The sequence below is a fragment of the Triturus cristatus genome, chromosome 10 (genome assembly GCF_964204655.1).
Source record: "Triturus cristatus chromosome 10, aTriCri1.1, whole genome shotgun sequence".
In the NCBI taxonomy this organism is placed as follows: Eukaryota; Metazoa; Chordata; class Amphibia; order Caudata; family Salamandridae; genus Triturus; species Triturus cristatus.
The window spans coordinates 280,435,827-280,454,051 of record NC_140593.1 but is presented as its reverse complement, the minus strand read 5'-3'; the positions used below and the strand labels follow the sequence as shown (position 1 = coordinate 280,454,051).

The 18,225-nt window shown below is 42.5% G+C and overlaps 1 protein-coding gene across 1 annotated transcript in view; it reads right to left on the bottom strand.

The window, feature by feature from the left end:
• The window catches only part of LOC146789325 (ATP-dependent translocase ABCB1-like), a 1,722,143-nt gene that overhangs the window by 785,369 nt on the left and 918,549 nt on the right, over window positions 1-18,225 (bottom strand). The window contains exon 14 of the mRNA XM_085631119.1: window positions 2,030-2,233. Coding sequence (XP_085487245.1) covers window positions 2,030-2,233 — 204 coding nt within the window. The remainder of the gene's footprint in view (window positions 1-2,029; window positions 2,234-18,225) is intronic.

Below are 18,225 nucleotides of genomic sequence, written 5' to 3'. Positions count from 1 at the left end.
CCTATTCCCAGAAGTGTCCACAAACAGCCCTAATTTCTTAGATTTCCAACAACCCTGCGTTTGTCCAATGAACTAGCTTAATCCTAACATCTTCGGAGAATAAAAGAGAGCACGTTGCACAGAACTAAGGGGCATATTATCAAGCCAGGCGATAAAATTATCGCCGCTTTAGCGGCAGAAAACTGCCGCTAAAACGGCGATAATGAGCTTGATAATATGCTCTATGGAATTCAAATTGAAGCCCATGTTAAATTGAAGGACATCTAACATGGGCTTCAATTTGAATTCCATAGAGCATATTATCAAGCCCATTATCGCCGTTTTAGCGGCAGTTTTCTGCCGCTAAAGCAGCGATAATGTTATCGCCTAGCTTGATAATATGCCCCTAAGAGTTTTCCAACAAGCCTCCGATCTTTGTTTTTTCTTTACCTCTTTAACGTAAAATCAATGAAGATTGTTCATAAATGGTTTCAGCGCTACATCAATCTCTCCCCTCAATTTTATTACCCGTACAAAGTGTGTTTGTTCTAAAATTCTAGGGTTTTAACTTCATAATTAAGAATTTTAACTGCATGCAACCAAACAGTATAGTACATAATGTCACTTCCTATTTCCAATTGACAATGCCCTGTTTGAAAAAAATAAAATAAATCCCAAGCTTTCTAAAAAAAAAAAAAATGTAATTGAAAAAACAGAAAAATGGTAGCACATCTCATATTTCCAGCTTGAGGTTCTGGTGACACATTCACACATTTTGTCTTGTGAGTTATAGTATCAGCAGAACCACTTATTTGAAATGTTGGAAATATGTTCCTTTGGTTTATATATGTAATCACAAAACCTGTAGAAGTTACAGTGAAGCGATGGTAATGATTGCTTATGACACTTTGAAGATTATTTAAAAAAACCCTGAGATTAAATCAAAGTGTATGTGAAATTATGATTACAAAAGAAAATATAAAAACAATTGTAATTCTGCCCTTATGGAATGGACGGAGCACTGAAACTTTTCAGTTACTCACCCCCCAGTCACATATCTCGGTTGAATCCATCATCGTTCTTTAGCTCACTTGGCAACCCCAGTTGAGACCCAGCCATATGCAAATCAGTCTTGATCATGTTCCTTAAGGGAACAGTCCAGATGGAACTGCCAAGCCAGGTCTTCCCTGGACCATAAACAAGCATCCTGGGACTGGTTTCACTGTAAAATCCCTCATCAGCCAGGCCAGCTTGAGTCCAGTGGCAAAGTGAGCAAGGGACCCACATCTGGGCATACCCTGACAATTTAGGGTGAACAAAGTAAACACAAGGAGATGATGGACGGAGCACTGAAACTTTTCAGACACTCACACCCAGTCACAGATCTGGGTTGAATTCATAATTGTTCTTTAGCTTACTTCGCAACCCCAGTTCAGACTGAGCCATATGCCAATCTGTCTTGACCCTGTGCCTCATAGGTACAGTCCAGCCCAAACTGCCAAGCCAGGTCTTCCCTGGACCGGAAACAAGCATTCCCGGACCGGTTTCTGGTTAACACCCCTTCTAGTGTTTTCTTTATTCAGCCCTTATGCTCAACGTGTTAATCCTTAACTTGCTCTAAAGCCATGCTAATCCTAACTTTCATATCAAATTCAATGCTCATGACATCACCGTTCATGTGACAGATATAATTACAAATGCACATCTGCTAATCTGTGTGGTGAGTTATAATATGACCCATCACATCCCTTGTTTGGTGCTCCACTGTGCAACATGCAAAAAGAAGAACGTTGTCATAGTTAAGTGTAACCTGCAGCATATAAAACTCATAAATGTTGATTTGACTCGACTGTACTATTTCACATATAAATATGTAGAGAGAAAAAACTAAACCTGTCATGAACAATTTCATTAATTTCAGGAGAAACCTGACATTTCCCTAATGTATGATTCAATTTACGAATTGTTTCAATCTGGTAGAGACCCGATATTCCCACCATTTCTAATAAGGCTACCACAACACATTGTGCACAACAATGCAGCTTCTTACTTCTGGGAGCATGGCAATGAAGTCGTAAGCATTTGCTTCCATGGCAGCCTGTTGAATTTCAGACTCAGTTGCATCTTGTCTGCCATATCGAATGTTCTCTGCAATGGTTGTACTGAACAGGACGGGTTCCTGGCTCACAACTCCAATCTTCTCTCTCAGCCATTTCACATTCAGTGTTCGAACATCTTGTCCATCCAGAGTAATCTACAAAATATTAAAAGCAGCAATTCAATAAGTTACACTGCTTCTAGTAAAAATAGCTATCAACTATTAACAATGTTTGAGTTATATAACTATATAACTAAAACATTGGCAAATCAAATAGGTCGCCTTATAACTGAAAGAGTTTCTTTTTGATTGTCTGTTTTGGGGGAGTAGATGAACATTAGAATGATTTAATGGTTGGATAAATGACAGGACTGAGTGAATAGATAAGTGAGTATTTAAGTGCATGGCTAAATGAATGAAGGGAGCAAGAGCAGTGTTTAGGAAGAAAGGTAGATTTTGGGGGAAAGGTAGTAAGAAGAGGGTGAGTGAGAAACAGCGGTGTATGTAGTGAGGCAGTGAATGGATGATTGATTCATATCATAGTCTGAAAAATAAATACTTGAGTTGATGACTAAATAGATGTGGCATTAAACAATGGGTGAAGAAGAGAAAGGCACTGTGTGGGAATAGCAGTTAGGTAATGTGGCTGAGGCAGTGATGGGAACAGTTTCTTCTTTTTATTTCAACAAGTTTTATTACACATTTTTTATAAAGAAGATACAGGAACACATTAGTAGATCTCTAACAGGGCTTCCAACGTCACATCAAATTACTAATGTCATACCGTTCTGTGTGTACCCTTCTTATGTTAGTGTTCCAGAGTGAAAAGAGAAATAGAAAGGAGGAAGAGAGGAAGAAAGCTAAGAGAAGAAGGAAGAGTTAGAACATATACATTTTGTCTGACATTGGATCTAACCATTAGATCCCGGGTACATTCCTGTTGGGGCGTTACTACTTTTTGAGGTGCCAGGATGTGTCCTCCCGGTCCACACTCTTTACGAAGTTATAAAATTTGATATCATTTAGATTGTGTTTTTCCTTAAGGGTGGTGAAGGTAGTTTTTGCTTTCTAATTGAAAAGGGTAGTAGATCCCTTTCTCTATCCATTATTCAAAGGTTAAACTTTTCCCCTTTTACGGAATCCTGCTATTGGCCCAGAGTGATTCGTATTTTGACCCTTTAATGCTGTTTTCTAGCTTTTTATCTACCTTTAATAGGGCTATTTTGGTGTTTTTAAAGATCCGCTTTGAGATATAAGGGTATCTGTTCGCTGTAAGTAGGGCGAGAGGGTTTAGGTTATTTAGGTTGGCTTTCACAACCTGCAGCCATGCCGGTGTGTAGACCTACAGAGGAGCTATCCAGTAGGATCCTTGTTTTGCTAGGAACGCTAGTTGGAAAGTTTTGTAGTCTGCTAGGTTAACTACCCCTACTTTTTTCTCCAGTCTTAGTTTCGTAATGCTTATCCTAGCTTTCTTTCCACGCCAGAGGAAATTTGAGATCATAATATCAATTTTGTGGTGGAAATCCTCTGTGAAAAGGAGTGGGAGCATGCAGATCAGATAATTAACCATTGGCGTGATCATCATTTTGATCTTTTCTATCCTTCCCCACCACGTTATGAATTTTGGGGACCATGATTCTAGGAGTTTCTTAATCTTCTCTAGCATTATTTTTTCGTTATGATGCATTGCGTCAATTTGATCATTGCCAAATTTAATTCCCAGGTATTTGATGTACCCCGCTTGCCATGTTAAGCCCGACTCTCCCAGACTAACCCTCGTGGAGTGGATATTTAAAGGTTTGCACTCAGATTTGTCCTTATTTAATGTATACCCAGAGAGCCTGGAGTATTCTGCTATCGATTGCATCAGGTCATCAATTGAGGACTGTTCTGTTACTATTAAGATATCGTCAGCGTAGGCGGCAACTTTTATGTCAGTGCCGTTGATAGTTATGTCCCTTATGTTCTTATTTAGTTTGATGTCTTGGATGAGAGGTTCAAGTGCTCGTATGAATACTGAGGGGGACAGTGGGCACACTTGTCTGGTGCCCTGTTGTAGTGTGAAGGGGTCAGAAAGTGACCTGTTAACCCCTAGTCTGGCTGATGGCTCCCGGTACAGGGCCATCACCATTCGAATGTACCCGTCACCTAAGTTGAAAGCCTACATACAGCATTCCAGGAATTCCCAGGAGACTCTGTCGAAGGCCTTCTCCACATCCAAAGTAATGGCCACTGCTGGTACCCATTTGGTAGAAGCCTGCTCTATGATATGGCAGAGTAGTCGTGTGTTGTCGTTGGCCATGCGAGTTCGTAGGAAGCCCACCTGTGCGTTACTTATTAGTTTTGGGAGTGCGGAGTTTAGCCTGACTGCAAGTATTTTCATGTATATCTTACAGTCCAAATTAACCAGGGATATTGGTCTGTAATTTTTGGGTGATAAGTGGTCTTTACCCTCTTTGGGGAAGGCTATAATGTTAGCCTCTGACATGGACTTTGGTACCTCCCTGTTAGCTGCAGCGTGATTAAAGACCTGTTACAGCATTGGTTCCAGTTGGTTTAGGAAAGTCTTGTAGAAGGTGGCTGTGAACCCATCTGGCCCCGGGGCTTTATTGTTTTTCAAAGATTTGACTGCCATTTCGATTTCGGAGGAATTAATTTCTACACCTAGCCTGTGCATCTCCTCGATGTATAGTTGTGGTAGGCCGAGTCTATCTAGATATCTAGAGCAGTTCTCTGTGTTGAGGGTCTGGTCTTTCTTGTATAGTTTCTGGTAGAACTCTTGGAAGCTCTTAAGGATCTCTTTATGCTTTGTGTGTGTTCTGTTATCTGAGTCAGTGATGGAAGAGACCGCGAATTGGCTACGTTTATGTTTTACGTAAGCGGCCAAAAGTTTACCCACCTTGTTGGCCTCGCACAGATTAAGGGCCTTGTATTTATTAATCCACAGCCCCTCTCTCTCACTTAGTATTTTGTTGTACTCGTACTTCAGCTGTGTAAGTTTAGTTAAAAGTCTATTATCCTTAACAGCTTCAGCGTGGGATAACTCAAGGTTTTTAATCTCCCGCTCCAGCTGCTCTATTATTGAGTTTGTTTTTTTGTTGATTTTAACTTTGATCTCAATTATTGTGCTTCTAATTATCGCCTTCAGGGTGTCCCATAGGGTTTTGGGATTAGTCTCAGGGGAGTCGTTAAATTTGAGATATTCCAAAATTGCCTCCTCAATCAGTTTTTTGTCTGTGGGGTCATTTAACACATCACTGTTAAAACGCCACCTCCAGGGGGCAGCCTCGTTGTGACGACCACTCAGCTTTAGACTGATACATGAGTGGTCTGAGACTAGTCTAGGGGCTATGTCTGAGTGTTCAATTAGGTGCGTATGGGACCCAGATTACGCCTGGGCGGTGAACTACGCTACGCTCGAGGAGTTTGCGAAGTTTCGGTAACTTCGCGGTTCGCGTAGAGCACGAAGTTGCCGAATACTATGCAATCTACAGCGTAGCGTAGTTGTTTTTCTTCCTCCCGCGCTCAATATGTGTGCTCGCGCGCACGGTAACGTCTTACTTTGATTCTACCTTCGCCGACTTGATTTTCTATCCGTTCGCATGCGCCACGAGATTTGTAATATGGCCGCCCGATCCTGCGAGAGTGTGTGAACACGTCATTCGGACGCGCGAGCTGACTTCCGGCGGCTGTCTTGGTACGATCGCGATCCCGAACACGCAAAAACTACAATCTGGCAAAGAATATCTCTCGAGCATCATAAAACCTTCTCGAAAATGATCATTTTGCTCAGAAAAACTCCTCAGATTGTGATTTGGCTGTAGTCTTTTGTGCAAGGAGTCCTTTTTTTTTTACTCTTTTTTTCAAGAGGAAGGAAGTGCCCCTGAGTCTCCAACTTCCTGTTCCTGTCCAGCAGGCTCCTCCCAGTGCTTTGTCCATGTGCTGTTCACTATCATTTGGATTTGGAGCTGGAAGGATCACTTTTTGTGTCTGTCTGCTGCATCAAATAATTGGATTGGATTTATTTGAGGACTTTTGGATTTGATATTTAATTTTAAAAGTAAGTTGGAGAATTGGTGTACATGTTTGTTTGATTGGGGCTTGTTTGTACCTAAATTGTTCTGGGATTTTTGATGTTTTTAAAAATTATTGTTGTGGGTGGCCTGTACTTTCAAAAGGGGCCTAGTTGTTTTTCTTTGAAATTTCAGCCAGTTGGGCCAGAGGTACCCATGGGTCCATGTTTCTGTGGTGTCTGTTGAATTTAAACATCATGTAGGGCATGGATGGCATAGGATTGAATTGCTAAATGTGGTTGTGGTGTATTTCACTGTTTGGGTGTGTGTGTTAAATTCCTTTGTTGGATGTCTGTGTGTGCTTGATGTGTAACTTTCTAATCCTTCGTAGCCCTGTTGAGTTTCATTTTTGTAATAATGCTGTGTTGTTTAGCAGGCCTCCTTTGACTGGTCATATGTAGGCCTGCTTCAGTTCATTGTTTTCCATGGCCTGTTGTGACTGTGAGTGACCATGTGGCTTGTGGCCATTTTGTGGTGGTAGTTTAGTAGTGTGCTTCTTTTTCCATATAGGTCTGCATGTCTTTTCTTTGTTCCCCTTGGCTTATGCTTGTTGTTGTTGTGGCCTGGCCATGTGGGTGGCGGCCATTTTGTGAAGACATGCAGTGTGCTTTTGGCATAGGCTTGCATTGTCTGTCTTCCATTTCTTGTAGTTGTGGATGGCTAGTGGCCATTTTGTGGAGCCATCCAGGCAGTGTGCTTGCTTTTGCCATTCAGTTGCAAGCTTGTGGCCTAGTCTGCCAGTAGCCCCAGAGGTAGTCATCATCAAATCATGGGTGCATAAAAGCTGTTTGTGTTGTCTGTTGAATTTTAACACCATGGATGGCATTAGATTGAATTGCAAAATGTGGTTTTTGAAGTTAAATTTCAGTTTTTGGGTGTGTGTTAATGAAATAGGGCCTTTCAGCCAGTAGGTAACCCTAGGAGTTCAGCTCGCGTGCTTTTGGCAACTCTGCACAGCGTGACAATGCGGACTTACAGTTTTTGTCTTTTTTGCGCACTCAATATGCGTATTCGCACACTCGATAACGACTTTTTGTACAGTTCGCAATGCCGAACACGCAGAATTTGCAATCTGGCAAACAATATCTCGCGAGCAATATAAAACCTTCTCAAAAATGATGGTTTTGCTAAAAAAACTCCTCAGGTTGTCATTTGTCTGTAGTTTGGAGCATGGAGTCACTTTTTTTTAATCTTATTTTAAAAGAGGAAGTAAGTTGCACAGAGACTCCAACTTCCTGTTCCTGTCCTTTGTATTCACTTTCTTGTTATTATTGTGGTGGGTGGCCTGACCATGTGGGTGGCGGCCATTTTGTGAAGCCAGGCATTGTGCTTTTGCCATAGGCCTGCATTGCCTGTCTTGTATTCCTGACCTTATCTTGTTTTTGTGAGTGGCCTGGCCATGTGGTGGTGGCCATTTTGTGGGACCAGCCACTGTGCATTTGCCATTGGCCTCCAAGCTTGTGGCCTAGTCTGCCAGTAGGCCCAGTGGTACTACTCATCAATCATCATGGGTGCATGAAAGTTAAACAACTGTTTTTGTGTTGTCTGTTGAATTTTAACATCATGTATGGCATGGATGGCTTTGGATTGAATAGCAAAATGTGGGTTTTACTTTTTTTCCTGGGGTATATTTCACTTTTTGGGTGTTGTAAATAAATGCCTTCTTTATGTGTATTTGTTCGTTGTTGTTGCTTCCTGATGCTGCATCCATCCCATGTGATGCACCAATTTTTATTTAGGGCAAACAGGCTCCACCACATTTATGTTTTTGTTCTTTGCTATTCTTATTCTTCCTGAGTGTACACAGTACAGTACACCAGGATCCCTGGCCTTGTTGTCAAAGTCTCATAAATGGCTACACTGTTGTTGTTCACTGACTTAATAAAATTTAATAATTGTGACCACCCACCACACACTAAGAACTTATATATTATATTAGTTTTATTGTCCTATCTTTTGACTGATGTTCTTCTGGCTTCTTTACTTTTAGGTGCACAAAAGACTAAGGAGGAGGTGTGTCATCATCGCCCGTTGTGGTGCCAGACCGATGTCCTGCTGCTGTACACGACGTGACGTGTGAGTGACCTGACCAGCCATCTCTGCAACTTGTGCAACCGAGTGCTGCTGACATCTGAATAAGATGCCCCCAAAGAAAGCAGGTAGCAGGTCCTCCAGTACCAAGAAAGGTGCCATTAAGAAGAAGGAACAGAAGAAGAAGTCTGGTGTGCCGCCCAAAACCATTTTTGGGACACCAAAAATTAAGCCTCCAACAGCGGTGTCCGGGGGCCAAGCTGGGGACAGCACCTCCGCATCAGTGGGCCCAACCCACAAACCCAGGCCCAAGCAGATGAGTGTGGAAGGGGTAGCCAGCCTAATGGTGGAAAGCAGTGATGCTGAGCCTGACCTAAACTTATCACTATCTCAAAGTAGTACACAATCAACACAGGAGAGAACACAGCAGAGAAGTGGTCAACAACAACAGCCGAAACCACCGCCCGCAATAGTAGTTGTTGTTCATCCCGAAGTAGGGGCAGTTCAGGAAATTGAGCCTCATGCAAAGGAAAAGAGGAAGCCACTCCTTCAGAAGTTCTATTGTCTTCCAAATCCCCACCAAGGAAAAGGAGGGTTAGTCCATCAAGTTCTTTGCCAAGCCCCCCTTCTGATGATCTAGATGCCACTTGGAAGCCACAAACTGAGTCTGAGAGGGAGATACATCCCAAGATCAAGCTAGGGAAAAGGAAGGTTCCAGAAAGCCTTACACTTATGGAGGTTGATGTAGAGCAGTAGGATGCTGATGATGATGAGCCAGTCATCACGAACATCACTCCCGGTCCAGAGGCGATGGAGACCAACATTATTACCCTATCCAAAATGGCTGCGAGGGATGTAGCATGCATACCTTCAACACAGATAACACCAACACGACCTCCAACTTCCATACATTAGCAAAGGGCCGTCAGCGTCCTACATCCAGCACAAGCACTTAGCAGAAGTTGGTAGTGGTACTGCAAATTCAACGCACACCTTCCAGTTCATCCGGCATTGGAAGTGGCACCTCCAGCAGGAGAAAAAAGTTAAGCTCCCCAGTGTGGGACTTCTTTACGGTTAGCGAAAAGGAGGAGAACATTGCTATATGCTCCATTTGTCATACCTCTGTTAGTCGTGGTAAGCTTGGTACAAACTATGCTACCGGAGGCCAAATGACCCATCTGATAAAAAACCACGCAATCAACTGGGAGGACCACCTTCATCGCATAAAAACTGGAACCATTGCTGTTGGTGGGGATAAACGAGTAAAAGGTCTGTTCACGGTGGAACAGGAAGAAGAAGAAGAGAGAGACATTCTCTGTGGTAGTGGTACACAAAGTAGCCCTGTCCCCAGCTCTGCAGTGGTAACGCCCACATCCTCAGCAACATCTCAGTGGCACAAGAGTAAGAGTCAGCCTGAGACACCTAGGAGTACTGCATTGAAAAAAAGTGCGACGTTGAGCATAACAGGAAGGAATACCACGCAGCCTACCATTCTTATCATGTTTACTAGGCCGGAGGGGCAGTACGAACGCAACCACCCACTAGCACATTTGTACAATGCGAAGCTGGCTAAAATGTTAGCACTGGACCTTCTCCCTTTTTCTTTTGTTGAAGGGGTGGGTTTTCTTGAATTTGTGACAATCATCTGCCCAAAGGAAGGTTCCCAGCCGCTACTATTTCGCCAGAGTTGCTGTTACAGCACTACATCACGACGTGCTGGAATTTCTTGGAAAAGCCTTAAAACAGAGTGCTGTTCAGAGTTTCCACCTGACAACAGACATGTGGACCAGTTGCCAAGTCACTGATTACATGTGCATCACTGCACACTGGGTTTCTTTTTCTGGTGTTAGAGATAAGATATCTGCAGGTGTTGACACTGCTGGGATTTTTAATGGCACTCCCAAACATGCAACTTGCTTTTGAGGTCTTCACACGTGAAGTCAGCAGGGAGAACTGTGCTATGGGCCAAGCTATCCCATTGTTGTACATGCTAGAGCAAGAGCTGAAGGAGGTTTCTGAAACGTATGCAGGTGTGGATGACAAAGTAGATGCATATTATTTGGTGGACACCTTAGCCGTTTGCTTATCTTAAAATGCAAGGATTCAAAGTAACATTGTGTCACATCGACATTACATTACTGCCTCAATTTTGGATCCATGGTACAAATTATTTCTGAACAGTAATGAAGTAATTCCTTTTTCAGAAGTGGATGTTGCCAAGTACAAAACTTTGATAGCTGAGGAAGCCACTGACTTCGAAAACAAATGGCTCTTAATTAGAGGCCCGCCACCCCAGGCCAGAACAAGTACTACAGGGCACCCAGGGTCAAGTTCTACTTCAGAGCCTGAGAGTAGTTTGTTTGCCTCCCAGCAGTCACCAACACTACCAGCAATAACATCAACATCACCAACAGGATCAGTGATTGGTTTCTATGGAAAGGGTTTTGTACGTCCATTGCTGATGCAAAGGCAAAAGAGGCCAAGCAAATCGGAGCACCCCTGAACATTGAGCGGATGGTCCAGGCCTATCTGGATGACACAACAGAGATCTTCATGGAGCAAAGCCCATTGGTGTATTGGTATGGGAAAAGAAGCCAATGGCCAGTGCTCAGCAGGCTGGCGATAAAGTATCTGGCTTGCCCTGTTGCAAGTGTCTCTTCTGGGTGTGTTTCAGTGCTGCTTGTGCCATTGTTTCTGTGAAAAGGACCAGTCTCTCGCCCAAAAGCGTGGAGAGTTAACCATGATCAAAATAAATCAGCACTTTATACCACCGGAGTACAAAATACGTGAATCACAGCAGGAAGAGGAGAGCGACTTCGATGACATAAGTAGTGGGTTACATGACCTACTTCTGTCTGAACCACCAGAGTTTGAGGACGAGCTCTTCTTCCCTGACAACTAGGCTTTCAAATTGTTACTTTCTTCCTTCCTTCCTTTATTTGTGTGTGTATCTGTTTTTCTGGTTCACATCTAATCACAACAAATCCATCACCACCGTCTCCTCTTTTTATTTCCCTATTGGAGTTGCACGTCTGTGCATAACTGTCCACTCCACTCTTCAGAGTCCTGCTCCATCTTCCTGACTTTCCCTAAATACATTTCCAGCTAGCCAGACATTGGATGGAGATGGAGAATAGTACAATAAATGTTTCCTCTAACAGTCCCTCCATAAGAAGTGAAACGTGACTACAGCTATCTTGCGTTTTGTTTCCGAGCCGAAAATCATCACTGTCAGAAGGCTAAGCATCTGGTCTGACAGCCAAAGAGAAGAGCAAGACAGGTAATGATTAATGAATGATGGCATGCATTGCATTGGATGCTGACTCCAAGTGAATGTGCATGAAGTCGAACTATACTAGTTTATCTACAAAGTAAAAGTGACTCAAGTGACAGTCAATGTTTCCTTGTTGTTTAATAACCACATTGTACTCCTACTACTGCAGGTGCAGGCCAATATCCGTTGCAATTTCTTAATATGGAATATAAACTTAATCGGAGTCACCACAGACGGAGTTGGTGTTGAACAACATGTACCACACAGTCATGATGATGACCATACTATCTTTGCACACATGAAAGTCAGTTGGATCGGAGATAATTGATGGAATAACTGCGTTTCATGGACTTGCATAAAAGGTAAACACAACAATTCAACAAGAACCACAGCAGACCTAGGTTACATGTCTGTGTAGTGGGGTGGAGTAGAGTGTAGTGGTATGACTAACAGTGGCGCATTGATTTAGTCACTTGATTTGGAAAATGCTAGGTTGCTGTATATGCCTTTTGTCTGGCTCTGTCAACATTTAGGTAAATGGAGGTTGGGTCACGGCCACGGGCCGGCACGGTGCCGTGGGCCTGTTCTGTGCTGGCTCTGTCCTGTCCTGTTTTTGTTGTAGCTTAATGCTGTAGAGTAGGCACGATGTATCCAAGCCGCCTCAGTCTGAAAGTGTTCTCTCAAGAGTCTTGTCTTCTCTTCTTGCACTCCACCGTAATTGATTTTTTTTTTATTCAGTTATTTTTCAATACCCCTTTTGTTTTTCCATCTACACTTACAGGCCGGCTTTTACCCTGTGCTATACTGGGAGAAACAAATCACACTTACCTTACCAATCCGCATCAGGCAGGCAGCGGTACCCAAGATTGATGTGCGGAGTGTCCATGGAAGGGAGGACCAAGATGAATGACGAGATGCAACTCCACAATTGGACCAGGATAAGACAGTAACTTTAGTATCATTCATCATTTGTCTTTTAATTTATTTGATTCCTTTTTTCTCTTCAATCATTATGACTGTGTGCTGTGGTTTGTTTGGTAATTGATCCCTATAACTATTTTTAATTTTCTTTGCTAGCTGTAAAACTAAAAGTAAGCCCGGTACAGCATGTAATTTGGGTCTCTCTGAGGGCATACAGGCAAGGTAAATTTCATATTAATAATTATACTTCTGCCCTGTACTGTCTAATTGTGTAGTAGTAGTTAGTAAGTACTACTCATTAACCATCAAGTTCTCTTCATCATCATGCATCATGCATACATTTCCTTTTTCTCCCTTTATAGATTTATTGGATAATGGATCATGGTCGTCTTCCAAGATTGTGTTTCACTTTTGTTGTGTCTGGGTTTTTTTGTCAAACCTTTCCCCAAACCCCCCTTCCCATCCATTCATCAATCCCTAACCCTCTTCCCCTGGGCTGTGTGATTTATATTGAGGTGTGATGTGACTACATTAAATGTACACCAACAATTGATCACACGCTTGCTGGGGCAGATGTGGTGAAAGCAACACTAATTCAATTTCAAGGCAGGGCAAGGATCTTCTTCTGCTTGCCCACCCATGCTGTACTTTATTTCGTTCTACTACTCCTCCCACAGTCTCTCTCAGGCAAGTGACTGTCTCTTTTTTTTTCAAATGCTAGTGCCAGTGTCTACTCCTACCACTTCTCCATTCTATTGGGAAACCATGCAGTCATCGCTGTGCCAAACTTAATCATCATCAATCACAGGTAAGATAAGTTTGGTGGGAGGTATAATGGACTAGGAGGAGAGACTGACAGTACTAGTTGGACAAACAAAATAACTCAGTGAGGGGTACCGCATCTATCTATTTGTGTGCTACAAAATCGGCAGATATTTTAAATAAAACACTGGCTGCGGGCCTGCAGCAGCAAGGAAACCATGTGACGTAAATTCGTAAAACAGTAACCCACCCACAAAACATTAACATCGTATGTTTAAGTAAATATAATTTATTACCCTAACAAAAATAAACTATTCCACTCTGACCGGACCCACCCCTCTCCCTAACCCCAACCAATGTCCAAAACCCAAAAGTCCAAAATGTCCCTAAACCCCAATGCCCAAAACCCACCCACCAACAAAAGGAATTCAACGTGGTCCTAAATTCGGCGGGCTTTGAGATGTTTATCAACGAGGATCTTGACCCGCTCCTCTAGGTTCTCCTCCAAGCATGCCATCCGGAGGAGCATTTGGTGGCGAAAAGCCCTGCAGTTGCATCCAGGGTTGGGGGCAGCAGTGCTAGATGTTATCAAAGCACGGCGGCGGGCGGCTGCCTGACTACGGTGCTGTAACACTAGAGGCGGGGCCTGGCTGGGGCCCAGGGCATTGGAGGAGGCTGCAGCCGCCACCTTCTCCGCCTGAGCCACCAGCCGCGGGTACTTTTCACAGATGGCCTGCAGTTTACGACGCCGAGCCCTGGCTGCCAACTCCTTCCGCGTGGGTTTTTCTTGGGAAGAAGGATCTATATCAAGAAAGAAAATGAATATTGTAACCAATACTCTTAGCAAAACAGTAACACAAATTTAATTCAACGCATAGTGGCACAGTATCACTAGCAAGCACAGTACATAACATTTGTGGTAAGTATCTATCCTCCCACTTCATCGGACTCTAACATTTGTGGGAGTTTCAGGCATTATACTAGCACTATGGACTCCAGTACACACCAGTCGTCTTCTTCTTATCTCTAGTTTAGCGAAATTACATAACCTTGTTATAGCTGGCATTCCAGCTCAGTCAGCTAAGCTTGCACCCAAGAGAAACAAATACGAGTCACATGATGCAGACTCTCGTTAGTTTTATTTACTACTACTGTCTGCAGGTGGGGAAGCTCATATTTTTGTATTACGGGTGGCACTGGCCATACTCTCTCTGTTACATGAGGGCAATTGCTCAATTTCACTTTCACCCTGCCCTGGGTAATACAAAAAGGCAGATTATTTATCTGGTCCAATGATCTTTGCTTATATTATATATGGGAACACAACATAAGTTCAGTAGCGGTCGGTGGTGGGAGTGCTGGCGGGCGGTGACGTGGGGAGGGGCAGGGTGGGGGGTAGTAAACTATGGATTACAGACAATTAAAGGTAAGTAAACAATACATATAAATAAATAAAACAAATTTCGTTGCACGCTCTGCATCGCATTTGGCGGTGTACTGCGCACAATGAAATTTGTTTTATTTATTTTTATGTTTACTTACCTGTATTTGGCCGTAATAAATAGCTTACTACCCCCCACGCTGCCCCTCCACATGTCACCGCTCACCAGCACTCCCACCACCGACCGCTACTGCATAGGGTACTTTGTTTTCATTGATTGTGTAACCAACATATAGGCCACCCTTTGCAGGCTGGCTGACACAATCGAAAATAAATTAACATAGGTAGGGAGTGGTCCTCGGAGTCGGAGGAAGGCGCTTGATAATATATATATTACCTACTGGCGGTCGCCAGTAGGTAGTGATAGTTAGGACCTATTTTCCATAGGAAATCCGCAACATTCTATTTGGAATAACGTTGGCGCCGGTTGACGAATCCTCGCAAAATTTTCCAAACTTTTGGCCAGCTCTGCTCCGCTCGTACCCTGAAAGTTTTGTGGTGATCCGTCAAGCGGGGGCCGAGAAAAAAGGGGGTCCCAAAACGTGTTTTCCCCATGCAATTTCCCATGGGATCTGTTGTCGCAGCTACAGCCCGAACCGCTGAACGGAATGACACCAAATTTGGCAAAGAGGTAGTCCTCAGTTCGGACTCGTGCCTTTTGCATATATGGTGTGAATCTGTTCAGTAGTTCCTGAGAAAATGAGGGTAAAAAAGTTAGTGATATCTATGGCCGCGGAGGATCCGCGGACCGTACCCGCACCGTATGCGCACCCTCCCCGAACCGAGCGCGCACCCTCCCCGAGCCGAGCGCGCACCTTCCCGATCGCGCGCTGAATGCTGATTGGCTGTCGAGTGTCTTTCTACATTCGAAACCAGGAACAGTTGGCGGCCATTTTCTGCCTCGGTAGAAGCGAGGCTGAAGATGCAAGGGGAATAAGTGTGTAAAACATATAAAGGGGGCAGAGTGGAAATACTCTGACCCTTTAGAGGTGCTTAGAGGTTCCCAGAAGGACCCCCTGGGGCCCCCATTTAAAAAAAAAAAAACGGCGAAATGCGCGCATGGTGCACGCATCCTATCGCGTTGGATGCACGGATCCTCTCGCAGTGGGTGCGCGGATCCACGGCAACGTTTTTTGAAAAACGACAAAAAATCATTGATTGTATGACAACTTTCTACACTGAAAGGTAGGGTGTATATTTCTATTTTTTAAAGGTATGATTGTTATTGGTTAACAAAAATAGATTGTAAGGAACATAATATATGATAAGCTGATAAGTTGAAAAGTCAAGCACACTTCCTGTCTTGTGTAGGAACATTGTGTGCTGAACTTCTGACCAGTGAGCTTAGTGCAGTGTTCCATGACCTGTTTCTATGGTAACAGGCAGAAGGCAGATTGGGGGAAGGGTTGAAATGTATTTCAGTTTGAAAGGGTTGAAATGTTTAACCAATAGAAATGTGTGTTTGCTTTTGAGTTTATGTGCAAAGGATTGTGATTTGATGTTTACATGTATATGTGTGGAAAATGAAAGGGAAACTTTTTCAATCTTTGCTTTTGCTGGGAGGTGCACAGTGCAGAGATTCTGTAAAAGAAAATATGGTGAGTGATTTATATACTTCTTAATCTACAAAAGAACTTGAAAGATGAGTTATTTGATTGTGAGGGGATGTATGTAGACTATTTTGATTTTAATCAGACTAATGTATTTTTCCTGCTAAAGTGTAGGGAGTACTATTTTTCTCTACAATGTGTGTGCATGTAGAAACCATTCTGTGATAAGCATTTGAGTTTTTCATGTGTTTGTAGACAGATAACTGTGCTGTTTTTATATTTCGGTAGAATTAGAAACCAGTCATTGTTTATGAATTTGTGAAATGAGTTATGTTATGTTTCTATACTACAATGTAGTACTACTTCTAGATGAAGAAATGTGTTTTGGTATAGTGCAAGGGATAGTGTTGTTGGTCTAGGATCACACAGTGAGTCTGTGTGCATTTGGGAACCACTGTGAGAGAAGCATTTGGTAACATTGTGTATTTGCTGACAGATAACTGTTTTAACTTGTCATGTTGTGAAGTTTTTGTAGCATTAGAAGACAGTTATGGCTTATGATTTGATTAAATGAGTCAGGCTTTGACAGAAAAGTGCAGTCCTCAAATATGTAGATTGTGTGCAGTTCCCTTACCAGTTGCACTGTAGTGAATGAGTTTTGGTAAACTCTTAGGGATAGTGGTGCATGTCTAGAACCACAGTGTGAGTTAGTGTGTATTTGGGATCAGTGTGAGAGAAGCATTTGGTGATATCATGAATTTGCTTACAGATAACTTTTTTAAAACCTGTCATGTTGTGAAGTTTTAGTAGCATTAGAATCCAGTCTTTGCTTATGCGTTGATTAAATGAGTCATGCTTTGACACTGATGTGCTGTACTTAAATATGTAGATTGTGTTCAGTACCATTAACTCATCCAGACTAGTGAACGAGTTTTGGTAAACTCCTAGGATAGTGTTGATTGTCTAAAATCACTCTGTGCGTCTGTGTGCATTTGGGTAAGGATTGTGAGAGAAGCATTTGGTAATATCGTGTATTTGCTGACTGATAACTGTTTTAAAACTGGTCATGTTGTCAAGTTTTAGTAGCATTAGAAGCCAGTCTTTGTTTATGCTTTGATTAAATGAGTCAGGCTTTGACACAAAAGTGCAGTCCTGAAATATGTAGATTGTGTGCAGTTCCCTTACCACTTGCACTGTAGTGAATGAGTTTTGGTAAACTCATAGGGATAGTGGTGCTTGTCTAGAATCACACTGTGAGTTAGTGTGTATTTGGGATCAGTGTGAGAGAATCATTTGGTAACATCATGTATTTGTTGACAGATAAGTGTTTTAAAATCTGTCATGTTGTGAAGTTTTAGTAGCATTAGAATCCAGTCTTTGCTTATATGTTGATTAAATGAGTCATGCCTTGACACTGATGTGCTGTACTTAAATATGTAGATTGTGTGCAGTCCCCTTACCCCTTCCACAGTAGTAAATGAGTTTTGGTAAAGTCCTAGGATAGTGTTGATTGTCCAAAATCACACTGTGAGTCTGTGTGCATTTGGGTAAGGATTGTGAGAGAAGCATTTGGTAACATCGTGTATTTACTGACAGATAACTGTTTTAAAACCTGTCATGTTGTCAAGTTTTAGTAGCATTAGAAGCCAGTCTTTGCTTATGCGTTGATTAAATTAGTCAGGCATTGACATTAAAGTGCAGTTGTGAAATATGTAGATTGTATGCAGTTTCGTTACCACTTCCACTGTAGTGAATGAGTTTTGGTAAACTCCTAGGGATAGTATTGTTTGTCTAGAACCACACTGTGAGTCTGTGTGCATTTGGGAACCACTGTGAGAGAAGTGTTTGGTAACATTGTGTATTTTCTGACAGATAAGTGTTGTAAAACATGTTATGTTGTCAAGTTTTAGTAGCATTAGAAGACAGTTATGGCTTATGCTTTCATTATATGAGGCAGGCATTGACAGTAAATTGCAGTTCTGAAATATGTAGATTGTGTGCAGTTCCCTTACCACTTGCACTGTAGTGAATGAGTTTTGGTAAACTCATAGGGATAGTGGTGCTTGTGTAGAATCACACTGTGAGTGTGTATGCAT